Raw genomic sequence first — 18,733 nt, forward strand, 5'->3', positions numbered from 1 at the left:
ACATCATATCAGCAGTAGTTCAGAAGAAGCCCTGGGTACTGGAGGGATTTCATGGGTGGAAGAGACAGTCTAATTATCTTTTCCTCTGGCTCTCAGCAAAAAAACAAGACCAGATGTAAACAGGAAAAGAAAACCAATGTGAAGTAGAAAAACATACCTTTTGCATTGGCATTTACCTTAAAAATAAGAAAAACACCAATTTTACTTAAGATGATAGTTCTTTAACATTTCTTATAAGCCAGATGTTTTTCATTCAGTTTTGGACATTGCCAACACACTTTTACAACTGATTCAAGTTATCTTCAGGCTTGGCTTTAGTTTGAATGTTCCCTTTCAAGCTCCTCAATACTCCTCTGTTCTTTACTTTTACCCCAATGTACTCCAATAATCACGCAATTTATTTATTACAGGAAATCATATACCAATCCTTCCTTGCCTTTAAATAGAGAAGCATCAAGTCATACCACTTTTGTTAAATAATAACCAAAGTTTTTTTCAATATTGTCTTAAAAGTAGCATCTTATAATGCATAAGAACATTTTTCTAAAGATAAAAGTTTTACTAAACCCATATCCCTGATAATAAAAGTCAGCCAGCAATCTCCTAAAATTACTCCCAAATATATCCAAGTGTTCAAGTACAAGGTTAATATTATTTTGATGAATTCTGTATTCATTCAACTGCTAAATCACAGGATACAAGACCTGGGTTGAACTTTTTCTTAAATAGTTTGCATGGGCAGTCCCTGGTGTGCTGGGCAGTTTCCTGTCTCATCAAATCCCTGGCAAGCTGGGAGGGAGGGAGGAGATGCTGAGCAGCCTCTATGGTCCTTCTTGAACCAAGCTGCTCCCTGCTGGATATGACAATGGCTCAGAAGCAGACTAGCAATTCTCAAAGGACAGGGAGAAAAATCACCACAGTTGCTGGCAGAAAACAGCCAGTGTACTATTTATTTCCTCAGGTGCTTCCATTGGGGAAAAAAATAAAAGTCTAATATGCCAGAAAAATCATCACTGAACCAATAAGGCACAGTAACATAATTCTAGTGACCTACTTCTCAATGAACACACATCTGAGAAAAAAACTGCCAGTATTTTATTCTCATGGAAAAACAGAACAAGTCCACAAGTTGGAGTCATGGAGGTAAAATACAGATGAAATGGAAAACAGTCTCTTGTCATGAACTCTCACTTTCAAATACCATTTTATATGGAAGTTACTTTACTGGGGGGCAAACAGAAGGCCATGTTGGAGTCTCTTACTTTTGGAAAATGGAGAATCAAAAATTTGCTAATCAACAAAAAAGGAGGGAAAATCCTTGGTAAAGCTCTACAAACATAATTATACATTTATATTTTACCAATAAAAGATAGCTAGGGTAGAAAAAACAGATGGTTAGAAACTGGTGCCAAACCAAAGTGAAAGCTTTGGTGCTTTCTCTAAACTCCTATCCTGTTTCTTTAGAAAACACCAGTTTTCTAAAGAAAGATTACTCTGAATTCACCAGGGTTCTATCACCCCAATTCATCCCTCCCTTTCCACCCCCAAGACACAAAAGGGCCATGTAGTTTTTTTGTCCGGCACCACTTGGGAAGGGGCTGGGCTCAGGGGGTGGGAAGAGCTACCTGCTGCCCTAGATTGAAAGGGAGGAGGTGGCCACACCACTCTTTGTATTTTTATCACGCACATAAAAGGAACAAAAATCATTTGGCAGTTTTAAGTTTAATAGGTGCATACCTTTACTTCAGGAATTAAACTCCTTATGATAAATAAAAGAATTAAATCAGATTTTTTTTTTAATACAGATAGGGGTCTTGCTATGTTGCCCAGGCTGCTCTTGAACTCTTGGCCTCAAGCGATCTTCCCACCTTGGCCTCCCAAAGTGCTAGGATTACAGGCCTGAGCCACCACACCTAGCCCTAAATCAGAATTTTTTTAAAAAAAATTTACTTAAAAGAAAAATGGAAAAATAAAAGTTTCAACACTAGACTGCCGCCCTGTTAAGAATGTCTAATATGCAATCAAAGTATTGGAAAGCAGGCATTTTTACCAAAGAGCAATGTCACTATAACTTATGAACAGAAAGTTGTGAAATATTCATGGAAACCAGTGAAGAGAGGAAACACCGGCAATTGTTCGACACAGAACAGTGAGCAGGTACTTTGGGAGTAAGGCTCTGAGAGATGGAAGATGCTGGTCTCAGATCTGAGGTGGATGTCTGGCCAATCGTCTTGGCTCCAAGGGGGAAGAATGCAACTGGCAGGATTCGAGGAGAGGGCACTTCTGCAGCCCCCAAGCAAGTCTCTAGTTTTCACCCCAAAGTGGATGCACTTTCCAACCTCAGCAAGGCCTCCTCAGGAGGATTTGCTTTCTGATGTGTAGTAGCGGTACAGGAAACCTAAGAGAACAGCGCCTACGATGGGTAAAATCCAATATGCCCAGCAACTAGGAAGAGGGGGAGAAAGCAATAAAGTTGTTAATAATTTAGGCCAAATGTTCACTATCTTTCAGCTTTCACATGTTTTTATACAGGCAAGGAGTTTTTATTTACTTTGGGAAATTTAACTGCTTTTATCACAAAGTAGTTGGGGAAAAAATATTTGAACTGGAGTGACAATATTACAAAGTAATTTTTTAAAAGGTTAAAAACAACCAATAGTATGATATCAAACAAGATGCCTTTAAATGCCTCTATATGTGTTTCTACAAAGTCATATAATGGTTATTTCTGAGTTAGGGATTATGGATACTCTCACATTTTCCTCGTTGTGCTTTTGCTTTTCACGTATTCTACAATTAAACATTTTTAAACAGGAAAAAACACCATTATGTAAGTGACATTTCATATATGTATAAAAACATATATCCATCCCAATATAAATTTGGAAGTAATCATATCTAATATAACTACCAGAAATATCCCATCTGCTTCATATGTATTGTAAAGATTTAATCCTTACAACACCCTATGAAATAGGGTTATTATTCTCATCTCATACAAGGGAAATATAAGCTTTGCACCCCAAATCCCAAAGCTAGTAAGGGAGTTGGAGAGTCTGATTCCAATCCCATCCTCTTAATTCTTAGTTAAGTTTGGACACTAATAAGGATACACATACACACAAAGCATATACAGTTCTAATAGGGTGAAGCAAATGGCAGCTTCAGAAGTACTGCAAGAGACCTTCCTTAGGAGCTTCAGAACAGTCATCATTCTCTTAACATAATAATTCTTTAATAGAACTTATTAGCACACTAGTTTTAAAGTATAATTCTTCCATGATCCAAATGACCCGGCTGCCCCTCTACTTAAGACATATGAGTCTTGGTATTAAAAGGTTTTGAACTCAATAAAACGAGCTGAAGTTCATAAGAAAAATGATTCTCTTTGCCTAAACATGCCTAGCACTCTGTATGCTTACATATAGCAGAAAGCTACTCTGGACTAGTTTAGAATATCAGCCAGGTAGCTTTGTTTAAAAAACCAAGCAATATGGCACGTATAATGGCAATACGCACATGGGGACTCTGAAGTAATCTCCTGATAAGAGTAATGAATTCAGACTCCTTTAAGAGCAACAACAAGAGACTAAAGAATCCAAAAGTATGATCCTTGAGAAAACATAGAAGAAGAAAATTTCTTTCTTTTTTTTTTTTTTTTGAGACGGAGTCTCACTCTGTCACGCAGGCCAGAGTGCGGTGGCGCGATCTCGGCTCACTGCAAGCTCCGCCTCTGGGGTTCACACTATTCTCCTGTCTCAGCCGGTCCTCGTGATCTGCCCACCTCGGCCTCCCAATTTGCTGGGATTACAGGCGTGAGCCACTGCGCCGGCCAGAAAATTTCTTTAGTACAAGACTGAGAATGGTTGACACCAATCCTCACATAATCTTTCCTAATACTTAACTGCCACTGAGGAGAGAACCAGAGGAAATACATTTATACTGCATCACAGGAGATTCAGGTTCAACAATAACTTCCTATCATAAGACAGATTTTTCTTCTTGGAGATCCATCTAGACTACTACACGTTTGTGATTCATTTATTTTTATTGTTTTGTAGTATTCCATTGTATGAATATACCACAATTTATTAGGGTTGTTTCCGATGTTTGATTATCTTGAGTAACGCTGCTATGAACATTCTTGTACATATTTCTAGGTGTACTTGTGCACACATTTCTATCAAGTATATCACTAGAAATGGAATTGCTGGGTCAAAAGTTAATTCATCCTATCGAATTTACTAGATAATGCCAAACTGTTTTCCAAAGTGATTATACTCATTTACATTACCCTAGGAGTGCTTAAGAGTCGGGGATAAATTTTCCAACCAACACTTATTTGCAAAATTTTTAATTTTTACCAATCTGGTTGGTATGAAATATACCTATGATTTTAATCCACATATCACTAATGATGAATGAGATTCAACCTCATTTCCATATGTTTACATTTGTGTTTCTTTTTCTGTAAAGTGCTTAAATCTTTTTCTCATATTCTACTGAGGTTTTAAAAAACTGATTTGTAGGAATTCTTTATATCTTCTACCTAATAATTCTTAATCAGTTTTATGTTTAGCATAAGTCTAAGTTTTATAGCATAAGCATAAGGTTGTTTTTTTTTTTTGAGATGGAGCTTCATTCTTGTTGCCCAGGCTGGAGTGCAATGGAGCGATCTTGGCTCACTGCAACCTCTGCCTCCCAAGGTTCAAGCGATTCTCCTGCCTCGGCTTCCCAAAGCTCGCACCACCATGCCCAACTAATTTTGTATTTTTAGTAGAGATGGGGTTTCACCATGTTGTCCAGGCTGGTCTCGAACTGCTGACCTCATGATCCACCCGCCTCAGCCTCCCAAAGTGCTGGGATTACAGGCGTGAGCCCCTGCACCCGGCCCTGCACAAGCATAAGTTTTGTTTAAAATCTGCAATTTTGTGGCTTGTATTTTCAAAATTTTTATGCAACATTTCGCTGATCCTAAGCCCTTAATATTAAGGAAACTAAATTTACTAATAGTTTGTACTCTTTTATACTGTGTCCATTACCTCAAATAATAGATCTGATATTTTATGGGAAAAAAAGACATATTTTCTTTCTCTGAAATACTTCGAGATGTCCAAAAAATAGAAGGGCTAGCTCTATATAATCTCCACAAAGATATTGTACAAGCCAAGGATTCCACAGTCATTTTAGATAGAGGCACTTAAGGGAAGGCAATTTATAACTTTCAGAGCTAATATTAATGAATTACTAATATTAATGCCAAGGAGTATATTGTAAATAAACCTGAGAAAACCCAAATTCCTAAATATGACCATAGTATTTTTTTCTCCTGCAAAATGTAATAATAGCACTTACCTTACAGAGTGGTTGTGAGAAGTAAATGAGATTAAGTTTTAAGTAGAATCATGTAGCTGGGTTGAACTTCGGGATTAAAGGCTGACCCAATAGTAGCTTCCTGTCCATGCATCCTGGCCTCTTACTGAGTGCAATTCCAATTTATGTCACAATAAGATTAAAAAATGACTCAAGGCATGAACCTTTTAGATTATTCAAAATGGCTGAAACTGTAAAAGTTAATTTTTCTAATGTCAAGGAACAATTGAATTTGCAATTATTTGGGCCAAAAAAGAATTAGTTGTCAAACTGCACTCATAAGTTAAGTTACATACATATATTTATGGAAGAGTCTCTTGCCAGACATTACCTTGAACATACGGAAACCTGTTAAGGGGATACTAACCTTTTGCATGTATCATTTTTTGAAGGGTCCTGAAATGAAATGACAAAAAAAAAAAAAAATTCAAAAATAACAAACAAAAAGAAAGAAGATTAACATAGCATATATACATTTTCTTGATCAAGCTACGTCAACCCTGTAACTGATACCAGAACTTCATCTTTCATGCATTTTGATGTTTACAAATATATAAGCAATGGATAGACTGGGAATTTTATTTCTGATAACATACTGGCACTTCACTAGGTTCCTTCCTAGTGAAGAATCACTAATGAAAGCATAAAAATGACCTAAACTTTTTTAGATGTTAAAAAACGTTAATGATACAAACTATATTGAAATGGACTACTCTGCGGCCATGATGATGTATCTGGTTCAGCTGGGCTTGCCATTGGCAGTAGCTAACATCACACTTTCTAAAAACATTTTTTAAAGTCCAAAAAGCTCTTCTAACATGTAGATCAACTGTGAAATGCTCTAGATCATACAGATGATTGCTTTGTAGATCACAAAAATACACTGGTTCACTCTTTGAAATCACAATAATTATGACAGGAGACCTTAGAATTGATTTCACAATGAAAAGAGAAAAAATGGAGTCAAGGGAAAGAAAATGACAAAATAATCTTAAAAAACAAATCTTGGCAATAAAAAGTACTGAAGTATTGATATATGCTACAAACTTCAGAGCATTATACTAACTGAAAGAAAGCAGACACAAAAGACTACATATTATATAAATCTGTTTATATAAAATGTTCAGAACAGGACAATCAATAGAGTTAGAAGTAGATTAGTGGTTGCCTAGGGCTGGTGTGAGGAGGACGAGTTGTGGGGAAATGGAAAACAACTGCTAATGAATATGGGATTTCTTCTTGGACTGAGAAATTGTTCTAAAATAGACTGCACAGTTCCGTAAATACACTACAAACTATTGACTTGTACACTTTAAATAGGTGAACTGTGTGGTATGTGAATTGTATCACAATAAAGCTGTTATTAAAATTTTTTTACTCAATTTAAGTATCAAATGAGTTATTGATTCCATTAATCAGCTGTATAGTACAAAAGGCCTGCTAACTTACTGCCAGAGGACAATAACCCTTTAGCATAGGTTGTTGCTGCCCAAAATACCGTCTCTGCAAAATGTAGAAGTATATCAGGTTATGAACATGGAATATTAGCTCTGCTTAACCACTGTTTTCAATAATCTCCAAGAATTTCCAGAAACCAATCACATTGGCCCCGATATACTTTAGAAATGAGTTTTAATTTCCTATATCCAAAACACTGTCATGCAAATAAATACATGCCCCAAACCTGAAAGAAATTAGCCTGTAGGCAAGAAAAATGTCAAACGAAAGGTTTTAAAGAAACCATATTAACATACTACCATACTTCTTTAAGACTTTAATGATTATCGTTATCTGGGACATTTCAGCTAGTCTAGTAAGGATCCGATTAATTAAAATGAGTTACAAGTCAATCTTTGAAAAATACAACAAATGTTACTGTCTACTCTACAGATTCAGAAGGTAGAAGTGGTAGCGATGGCAGTATGTGCATCAAGTTAATTTATAATGTTGCCTTTTAAAATAAATATTCCACCACAGTAACCAAGAAATAATTGAATTCCATCAAGAAAATGTTCATGGTCTTTTATGCTTTAGCTACATAAATACCAATGATTTATAGACAAAAAATGTAGTTACTATTTTTAAAAGGGATAATTTGAAAGGCTTATATGAGAGCATCACAGCATAATATATGTATTATGATGTTTAATCTATAGAGTAAAAATCATATACTTCATATAAATGGATTCTCTAGATTTCAAAGCTTTTAGCCTCTTTTACAATCAAAACCCCTGGATGTCTGCTAAGTAGGGTGAGCCTTAGAAAAAGGTAATAAGCAACTGAAGAAGAAAGAGAACAAAGACAGCCAAAACCATACTATGCTGAAATGTAAAAATTTCTAAACAATAAATAACTTAAAACATATGGTGTTCTTTGAACTAAGTACTGCAAAACGTGCCTGTTTTAAGATCAATCCATCCCTGGGGATGCAAAAAAAAAAAGACCAACTTGTCTAACCCATTAAAGGAAAGAGAAGAGAAAGAGGCATACACTCCCTTTAGGATACTGACAGCCAAGTAGATGCAAACCATAGTGACCCCACTTTTAATCAAATACATGATAATCAAAGAGATGTTGAAGGCACAGCTCTTAGCAGCCAAGACTCTCAGCCAAATTTGGAAATAAACCAAATCGGTTATTTTTAAACTGAAATGAAAAAAGTTCTATTAACACATAACCTCCCTTCACCTCCACCCTTCCCCTAGGCACAGTTCCCCCCAGTCTTCATTTCCACAGCTAAGCACTGGACTAAAGCTAATGGATGCTTAAGTGAAAATCTTACAGTTTATAGTTGACTTTAATTTATCCCTTCAGGTATTGAGGCATATCTAGCTGGTTATGTCCATGCCCAGATTTTAATGCTCTCAACCTTTGGCCTGGAAAGTAATAATTGCAATACTATGATTTTAGTTACAAGAGAGTGAATCAAATCCAAAGTTCTTCCAGCATAACCCCTACCAAGCAATTAATATGCATGCTTCTTTTTCTTCAAAAAGCTTAGAATACACTGGGGCAAACAACAAAATTGCTGTGAGTTTTGGTATTATAGGTTCTAAAACAAATTGCTGTTAAGTCTACTCTGACTTTAGCTCAAAACTCATGGAAATTAACTGTTTAAATAAAACTGGTTCCTCAAGTTCAAGGTTCATTAAGGCTTTAATTCCCCACTAAAATAAATAAGTAGAGGCTGGGCACTTTGGTTCACATCTGTAATCCCAACACTTTGGGAAGGCTGAGGCAGGAGGATCGCCTGAGCCCAGGAGTTCAAGGCTGTAGTGAACTAAGATTGTGCCACTGTACTCCAACCTGGGGGACAGAGCAAGACCCTGTCTCAAAAATGAATAAATATATTTATATACATATAAACACAAAAGACAGACTTTTTAGGGAAAAAGGAAATATTTTGTAATACCTGAATAGAATATTTATAAAGCTGCTCATAATTAAAATTATATCTAATATCTTCAAGCCCAATGTTATAAATCAGTTTCCTCATTTGTAAAATGAAAGACTCAGATCAATGTGAATTCTAAAGTCATATTCAATTATCTCAACACAATTTTCTGAGCCAAGGACATTGTGGCGAAACCTACAGGAGCAGGTTTCTAAAGGGTAGAGAGAAGAAAACATCATTCTCTCATGTCTAGGAAGACTGAAGCAGCACTACCATAAATAGATTTTTCTCTCTTCCACCAGCTACATAAAGGAGTAATTTCCCAGATACTCATCGCACCATAAGCACTAACCCAATTTGATAAGATTAAGAGAATGACAAAAAGGCCGGGCATGGTGGCTCATGCCTGTAATCCCAGCACTTTGGGAGGCCAAAGTGGGCGGATCATGAGGTCAAGAGATCAAGATCATTCTGGCCAACATGGTGAAACCCCGTCTCTACTAAAAATACAAAAAGTAGCTGGGCGTGGCAGCTTGTGCCTGTAATCCCAGCTACTTGGGAGGCTGGGGCAGGAGAATCGCTTGAACCCAGGAGGCAGAGGTTGCAGTGAGCTGAGATCGCACCATTGCACTCCAGCCTGGTGACAAGAGTGACATTCCGTCCCCCCACCAAAAAAAAAAAGAGAATGACAAAGAAATGTCTCAACTGGCAACCACATGGAAAGGATGTGGGGGTCAATGAGGGTGCATTTCACGATGAACTTTGTTTATGAGAAAACATGAGAGAAGAGCACACACTTAAGGAATGGAGTATACTTTGTCATCAGGACATAAATGTAGGAAAGAATGAACCAGAATCATGATTATGACACATTAAAATAGACAGGGAAGCCGGGCGCAGTGGCTCATGCCTGTAATCCCAGCACTTTGGGAGGCCAAGACAGGCAGATCATGAGGTCAGGAGCTCGAGACCATCCTGGCTAACAGGGTGAAACCCCATCTCTACTAAAAATACAAAAAAATTAGCTGGGTGTGGTGGCAAGCACCTGTAGTCCCAGCTACTTGAGGAGGCTGAGGCAGGAGAATCGCTTGAACCCAAGAGGCGGAGGTTGCAGTGAACCAAGATTGCGCCACTGCACTCCAGCCTGGGCAACAGAGCAACACTCCGTCTCAAAAAAAAAAAAAAAAAAAAAAAAAAACACCAAACCTCAAAAAAACAGGGCAATATACCTTCAGCCTATACAGCTTACATTTAGGCTTTCAAAAGCTTAAAAGGCAAATATAAGGTATATAAAGACCTTATGTTTTAATTCCTACACTGCTATTCCAAGAGGATTCTAAGTATTTAAAATTGGAAAAAGTAGATTTTAAGCCACAGGACACCTTTGGCAAATTTAATGGGTATTTATTTAGGTGGTCTGGTAGAGATTGTGTAGCTTTGAATTTGGAACACTTTGGTATCTCTGTGGCCAGTAACTTACGAAAAACAAGTTGGGAACTTCTAGCTTCAAATTCTAAACTGGAAAGGATTTTTCCCCCTTAATACCATGGACCTTATAGCATGAGCTACCACTGTATGAATTTTAACATTAGGTTCATTTTACCACCTAAAATGTTTGAGTATTGAAGGTATATGATTTCAGCATTTTACAGTCCCAACTATGACACAGTCATGTGGTATGGATCTTGAGGACAGCCTTCTCATGAAGCTCCAATGTACTAAAATATTCAAGTCAATAAGAACCATTTCTTTCTGGATATGAATATAATTTAACAATTACTGCCTTGCAAAGCATATAATCCTAGAGTCAAACCGTTATATTAAAAAATTTCCCTGTAGATATGGCAAAATTCAAAGATGAAAAACAGCCCCTAAAACAAATTGCTATAAACTCTCTTAAGAACTCATTGTGATAAAATATATAACACCTCACTCAAAAAAAAATATTAACACATTCACAGGATGATCTCTATTGGGACTTAAGAAGTGAAAAATTTGTTATAACACTGGAGGACTGATTTGAAAAGAATGTTTCCTTGCCCTTCTGATCCCTTGTTTTGCAAAACCATATATAATTTCTAAGTAAAGCTTTACCAATAGAAGACATTAGTCCTTGAGAACCCTCAGCAAAGGGTATTTTGTCTTTCAAGAGTAATTTTGGCATCACATTCTATGCTTTCTTTCAAAAGATTATGTTACAAAATATAAGCGTTATACAAAAACGGGAAATAAGCCAGGCGCAGTAGCTGGTGGCTCATGCCTGTAATCCCAGCACTTTGGGAGGCCAAGGCAAGTGGATCACCTGAGGTCAGGAGTTCGAGACCAGCCTGGCCAACATGGTGAAACCCCAATTCAACTAAAAATACAAAAATTAGCCAGGCGTGGTGGTGGGCGCCTGTAATCCCAGCTACTCAGAAGGCTGAGGCAGGAGGAGAATGGCTTGAACCCAGGAGGTGGAGGTTGCAGAGCCGAGATTGCGCCACTGCACTCTAACCTGGGTGACAGAGCAACACTCCATTCCCCTGCCCAAAAACAAAACAAAACAAAACAAAAAAAAAAACACAGGAAACCAGGAAATAACCAGACAAAATTCTCTGGTAAATAGCAATCACTCCTTGTCTAAAGGGCATCAGCATCCCATTCCAAACTTTAATAAATTAGGTAGTCGGTATGGTAGGGATATTAAATAATTCTTAAAAATAAAATTTTTAATTTAATGTAATCAACTAACTATATTTCATAATTATAAACAATATATTCTTTTTAGTTTCTCTCTCATAAAAGAAGTAAACTGTATGTTACATAATACATTATATAACAGAAAACTGTATGTATAATAAAATTCAGTAGCATCTGGGAGAAAAAAATGTAACTTTAAATGCAATTAATAGACCGCTTCTAACATGTAAAATTTACTAGATTTCAAAAGTTAAGCTTCTTAAGTTAAAAATGAAGTTTAAAAAACACGTTAAGCCTATATGGAGACAATTTTATTTGTTTTAAAAAACAGATCAAATCCTTTGAAAGCAAATGTCATCATATCAACACTTTCATCTACGGAATACTAAATATCTACTTAAAAAATGAGAAAGATCTTTTTTTTTAAGACAGAGTCTCGCTCTCTCGCCAGGCTGGAGTGTACTGGCACAATCTCGGCTCACTGCAACCTCTGCCTCCCGAGTTCAAGCGATTCTCCTGCCTCAGCCTCCTGAGTAGCTGGGACTACAGGTGCGCACCACCACACCCAGCTAATTTTTGTATTTTTAGCAGAGACAGGGTTTTACCATGTTGGCCAAGATGGTCTTGACCTCATCATCCACCCACCTGGGCCTCCCAAAGTGCTCGGATTACAAGCGTGAGCCACCGCCCCCAGCCCAAAAGATGTTAATAAACTGACAAGAAATAATGATGAATAAAAAAAAATTTTTTTTGAGACAGGGTCTCGTTCTGTCACCCAGACTAGAGTGCACTGGCACAATCTTGGCTCACTGCAACCTCTGCCTCCCAGGTTCAAGCCATTCTACCGCCTCATCCTCCCATGTAGCTGGGACACCACCAGTCCCAGCTAATTTTTGTATTTTTAGTAGAAACGGAGTTTTGCCATGTTGGCCAGGCTGGTCTCGAACTACTGGCCTTGTGTGATCCGTCCTCCTCAGCCTCCCAAAGTGCTGGGACTACAGTCGTGAGCCACAGTGCGCAGCCAACAAATAAAATTTTTAAGTAAAGAGAAGCAAGGTGAAGAATAGTATGTATGAGGCTTTTTTTTTTTTTCGAGGCGTAGTCTCGCTCTGTCGCCCAGGCTGGAGTGCAGTGGCGCAATCTCAGCTCACTGCAAGCTCCGCCTCCCGGGTTCACGCCATTCTCCTGCCTCAGCCTCCTGAGTAGTTGGGACTATAGGCGCCTGCAACCACCCTCAGCTAAATTTTTGTATTTTTAATAGAGACGGGGTTTCACCGTGTTAGCCAAGATAGTCTCGATCTCCTGACTTCGTGATCCGCCCGCCTCGGCCTCCCAAAATGCTGGGATTACAGGCTTGAGCCACCGCACCCGGCCGGCTTTTTACTTTTTTAAAGGAAATGATGGTTGGTTGGTTTGTCTATCTATCCATCCATCCATCCATCCTTATGAATGCATGGAATCTTTGGAAGAGTACACAACAACAAAAAAATGATGGCTGGTTACCTCTAGGGAAGGGGAACTAAGAGTCTGAGAGCTGGAGATACGAGGGAACTTTTTTTTTTTTTTTTTTTTTGAGACGGCGTCTCACTCTGTTGCCCAGGCTGGAGTGCAGTGGCGCCATCTCTGCTCACTGCAAGCTCCACCTCCAGGGTTCACGCCATTCTCCTGCCCCAAGTAGCTGGGACTACAGTTGCCCGACACCACGCCCGGCTAATTTTTTTGTATTTTTAATAGAGACGGGGTTTCACCATGTTAGCCAGGATGGTCTCTATCTCCTGACCTCGTGATCCGCCCGCCTCAGCCTCCCAAAGTGCTGGGATTACAGGCGTGAGTCACCGCGCCCGGCCAACTTTTTTTATAGTATACTGTTTTGAACTATTTAAATTTTCTTTTTACCATGTACATTTTATAATACTCATTCAAAAAAAATGTAATGGGGAACTGGTCAAATTACTAGACCTATTTGACTACAAGATTTGACCAGTAAAGCAGTTGAACTATTATCTAGATAATATCTGTTGAAGAAATGAATGAAATGGTGCCCACTTTTTTAGTCAGGTTAGGATTTGTATGCACTTTATCTCTTGAACTGATGGCAGATTAAGTGATAAAACAGCTAACCAAGAAATAAATACATCATCAAAGAGAGAATTCATAGACCACGAATATTTATAGGTTACTTGCTAAAGAGCAGGCAAGCAGGCAGGCAAACTGGTACAGAGGGCACTAAGTCTGTTTCTAAGGTGAGTTTCCATAACCAAAAACAGACCAGAAAAATGTTAAGTCAAATATAAGTAGGAGATTGACGGCTCCCAGCATGAGGGTTAATCCAGCAAGCAAGAGATTCACAAAGACAAATCATTTTTAATTCTAGTTAGTTATTTTTGATTGAAGCAGGTAAAAAAAAAACTCTGTTGCTAGATCTTTAAGTTTTTAAGTCTTTACGTTTTTAGTATAATAATTCTGGGCCTTCAACTCAGGTACTATCCATCTAACAATAAAACAATGGTGAACATTAATTATTTACCTGTGTTATAAAAGTAATATGAAAGGTGTTTTCTAAAAGAATTAGGGAATGGTTACTGACTTACACTCTGGAATAGCAACATTTTGAGTGTTTGTTTCTCGGGGCGGGGGGTGGCAGTAGGGAAGGTACGGTTCAGACAGGGAGTAGATATGGGGTTGTGGAGGTGGGAGAGGAGACGGGTAGAAATAGAGGAAAGGAGAAGGAAAATGGAAATGAAAACTCTCTCCCATAGGCTGAAGATACCTTTTAATTTGACTTTTAAAAATCACTTCTTCATAAAGATTCAGAAACCATGAACCAAGAGAAAGGAAGGTAACCAATAAAATGAACTCCACTTCCATTCCTTAATGGTAAATGTTTAAACCAGAGATAAAATATGGAGAAAAGAGATACCTACATCCTAGACACCAAGTGCCTATTTAAACCTCTGTAAGAAATAAATCTGAGAGATCAAGAATTTCTTCCTGGAACTGAAGTCAGGTTGGAATATAGCTCTGTAAAAACCTATGTAGGTGGTCTTGAAAATGTTCCAAAAGGCCTTTCTTGCCTGATCTGCCTGAAGTAGAGCAGAGTGACTAGAAACACAATAGCCAGACTCTCTACTTAATGAAGGCATGTCCCTTGAGTACAGTGACATGAGGAAAACAGGATTGAAAACACTGCCTTTAGTCACTTTTTAACCCAGATAGGGGCTAAACTACATTTGGAGACTTCTAAGTTATTATAGAACTTGGTGAGCTTAAATCCTTTCTTTTTCTATCTTTCTTACAAAAAAATCTAAGGCCCAGTAGTTTTTTGGGTTTTTTTTTTTTTTTTTTTTTTTGAGATGGGGTCATGCTGTGTTACCCAGATGGAAGTGCAATGGTGTTACCATGGCTCACTGCAGCCTCAAACTCCCGGGCTCAAGCTGTCCTCCAGCCTCAGCCTCCCCAGTAGCTGGGGCTGCAGGCACACATTACCATGCTCAGCTAATTTTATGATTTTTTAAAAAATAGAGACAGGGTCTCACCATGTTGCCCAGGCTGGTCTCCAACTGCTGGGCTCAAGCAATCCTCCCATCTCAGCCTCCCAAAGTGTAGGGATTACAGGTGTGAGCCACTGCACCTGGATGGCTCAATAGTTTTGATTCAGCTGAGAAATCTCTAATTCTTTGGCCTATAGAAGGCAGACAATGCTTACCACAGAAGAGAATTAAATTGTCCTAAGTTTTCAAATGAAAAGATGGGTGTATCATTCAGCAGAAAGTTTGGGCTTAGCTACCTACTTATCACCTAGATTAGTTAAATTGCAAATTCCTAAACTCTATCTCCAGAGATTCCAAAGCAGTAGGAGTAGAAGCCCAAGAAATAAACATTTCCTATATATATTCATGTACATACCAAGGGATTCTGATTGAGGTGATACAAGAACAGAATTTGGGGAACATTGTTCTACATTCCTAAGAATGGTCCTAACTATACTACCACGAAAGAAAAACAGCAACAAGAAGCAATCTGTAGACGTCTAGACATTGTAATTGCGAACATATTTTTTCTATTGTTTTAATATAAAAGATGCTCTCATAGTTGCTGTGCAGAAATGTGTTACGGCTCCTATATCCCTTGAATCAGATGTTGACCTCTGAGAGTGGTATTTTCTGGACATGTTCAATATACAAATCAAGGCCATGCTTAGTTCAAATTTTACCATAATAACACAAGTTATTAGGAGTAAGCAACAACAAAAAATGATGGCTGGTTACCTCCAGGGAAGGGGAACTAAGACACTGAGAGCTGGAGATAGGAGGAAGCTTTTTACAAAATACTGTTTTGAACTATTTAATTTTTTTTTTTTTTAAGGATTGGAGAATGGATAGTACATGTGTTAGGAGGAGAGGACTCCTAATGCAGTTAACAACCAACAGTTGTTACAAAGTGTTTTAAGAACCATGTCATTCGCCTTTCAAGAAACAATTCAATAGTTCAGAGTAGCAGTCTAGCAAGATGGAAGAGTTAATTTACACAAACACTCTGGATTGCACGGCAACAGATGGCAGACACTGTTAAGCAAGCAATCTCTTGAGTTAATAGAATTCTTGTGTCTAGGCCAACTTTAATTGCTGTGTCAAACCTATTCAGTAATTCCGGCTCAATGAGGAATGGGAAGCAAGCAGCAAGGAGGAGGAAAATGGAAGGGAGGCAGCATCACTTTCCTATGTTCTAGTTGGCACCTAAACTTCTGTCCCTTTAAATTAGAGTGCTGTGTAACAGCTATCTGAAGGACAGAAATTAAGGAAAATTGTTAGGGAATAAGGGAAATGAACTACCTAGCATGTGGGAAGCAGAAAATGGTTCCATATTTTCTTCCTGGTATGCAATGCAGTACACATTAAAGTTTTCAAACACTCAAATACTTAAGTCTTTTGTTTTCGCTGTATTACTAAGTAACCAGGAAGGGTGTGGGCCTAATTGAACCTACAGGATAAAAGAATTAAATTTGGAAAATAAGCACAGAAAGGCCTCTGTATTACAGATAAAGAAGATAACCTATAAGAAACAAAACAACTTTGCAATTATTTTTTTCCAACACAGAAACAATTATTATCACTTGTTCTACATAATGTAAAAGTAAGATATTTTTCTACAACTGAACCCATAAACTAATTTCTTTCAAAACCACACAGAGCATAGCTTTGGAGTTTCAGTTTAAAAAAAAAAAAAAGCGTATAGAAGCATTAGCAAAATGTTTCCTACTGTTCAAGACTCAGCTATTCTTTTTTTACTGAGATGATACTGAGTCCAAATTCCTGAAAAATAGGATTTTTGCTTGGGGAAAAAGTAAATACTTTGTAACTTCTCTTGTTAAGAAAAAATGTTTCAAAAAGCAGTTCTACTTGAGTAAACAGAAATATAAACACACAAGACAAACCGATGACTTCTTACCTTGCTACCATTTTCAGGTTTAAGGTCACTCTGTTAAAAAAAGGAAAACAAATAATATTTTAAGGCATACCCAAATGAATTCTCACTATATGCTTCTTTCTAACTTTGGAACATGAGACTGTATTCTGGTGATAGTGAATTCCCTGGGAGACTTGAGGATCTATAGAAAGATACCCCTACTCTGAGCATATCAGGGTCCCTTGTTAGAATGGTATATATGGATAGTTTTAAAAGTCCATAATTACTACCTTTAGCAAGGAGCTTGCAAAAACAAGCAAACCACTATTTTAGGTAAAGGTGTTATTAACTGCATTACAAAAATAAATCAACATATAAAAATAATCCAGAATCAGTTCCCTTAGCTTTTTAGAGATATTACATTTGCTACCTGGCAAAGAAGAAATTATATCCTAGCACAGTAAGACTAGACAATTTTGGAGAAAATTTAGCCTGATGGCTAGACTGAATGAATTTCCATTTTAATAATTTTTTTTTTTTTTTTTTTGAGACAGAGTCTCGCTCTTTCACCTAGGCTGGAGTGCAGTGATGCAATCTTGGCATACTTCAACCTCTGCCTCCCAGGTTCAGGCAGTTCTCGTGCCTCAGCCCCCTGAGTAGCTGGAATTACAAGTGTGCGCCACCACACCCGGCTAATTTTTGTATTTTTTAGTAGAGGTGGGGTTTCACCATGTTGGCCAGGCTGGTCTCGAACTCCTGACCTCAAGTGATCCGCCTGCCTGGGCCTCCCAAAGTACTGGGATGACAGGTGTGAGCCACCGCGCCCGGCCAATAATTCATTTCTTCATCCTGTTCTGCAGCTGTTGAGTAGTTTTCTCTGCATAAGGGCTCCCATCTCTGACAGTTCTTACCGGATGGATATCACCAATATAGTACTGCTTTAGCATTTCTCTGGCATCAGAAGAGTGTCCTACATCTTCAAAGCTTTCACTTGCATCTACACCAGCTTGTTCCAGCAGAACCTCTTCTCCTCCAGGGTGCTAGAAGGAAAAGATATTTACTGAACCGAGGGTTCTCTGAAAAGTAAACCAACAAGTTACTTTCCCATACCCCTTTCTTCCTTTCTCCCTTTAATAGAAATAATGGAACAAATTGACATTGTGTGCTGCCTGACAGGATGCAATGGGAAGAACATAGCATAACTTCCGTGATACTGTGGTCAAAAATGCATCATATGGGGATTACTGTGAGGACACCTAGGACAACCACAAATTTAGAAATATCCTACAAAATCTCTCTGGACAGGTCTGGCCTGTGATCTCTAAAGATACCACAGTCATGAAAGTCAAAGAAAGAGTGAAGAAACTGTTCCAGATTGAAGGAGGCTAGAGATTCATGACAACTGGGAACAATGTGTGATCCTAGGTTGGTTCCTTTTGCCAATATTATTGAGATAGCTGCAGAAACCTAACTGAGGACCCCAGGCAAAGGGTATATGCAATTCTTTATTCTATTCTTGCAACTTTTCTGTAACTTTGAAATTGTTTCAAATTAAAAAGTTAACTAGGCCAGGCACGGTGGCTCATGCCTGTAATCCCAGCACTCAGGGAGGCCAAGGCAGGCAGATCACTTGAGGTCAGGAGTTCAAGACCAGCCTGGCCAACTTGGTGAACCCTTGTCTGTACTAAAAATACAAAAAGTGCCAAGCATGGTGTTGGCGGGTGCCTGCAGTCCCAGCTACTCAGGAGGCTGAGGCAGGAGAATCACTTAAACCTGGGAAGGTCAGGTTGCAGTGTGCCAAGATCACACCACTGCACTCCAGCCTGGGCAAAAGAGTGAGACTCTGACTCAAAATAAATGAATAAATAAATAAGTTAACTA

The 18,733-nt window shown here is 38.2% G+C and overlaps 1 protein-coding gene across 1 annotated transcript in view; it reads right to left on the minus strand.

Annotated features, from left to right (window-relative positions):
- Positions 1-215: 215 nt before the first annotated feature.
- LOC100602615 (cytochrome b5 type B) overlaps positions 216-18,733 on the minus strand; it is a 40,456-nt gene continuing 21,938 nt past the window's right edge. Inside the window, exons 2-5 of the mRNA XM_003262945.4 lie at positions 17,764-17,892; positions 16,895-16,924; positions 5,741-5,769; positions 216-2,445 (exon numbers count right to left, since the gene is read on the minus strand). Of these exons, the coding sequence (XP_003262993.1) occupies positions 2,355-2,445; positions 5,741-5,769; positions 16,895-16,924; positions 17,764-17,892 (279 nt within the window). The 3' untranslated portion in view covers positions 216-2,354. The remainder of the gene's footprint in view (positions 2,446-5,740; positions 5,770-16,894; positions 16,925-17,763; positions 17,893-18,733) is intronic.

Source organism: Nomascus leucogenys, chromosome 2, assembly GCF_006542625.1.
Source record: "Nomascus leucogenys isolate Asia chromosome 2, Asia_NLE_v1, whole genome shotgun sequence".
NCBI lineage: Eukaryota > Metazoa > Chordata > Mammalia > Primates > Hylobatidae > Nomascus > Nomascus leucogenys.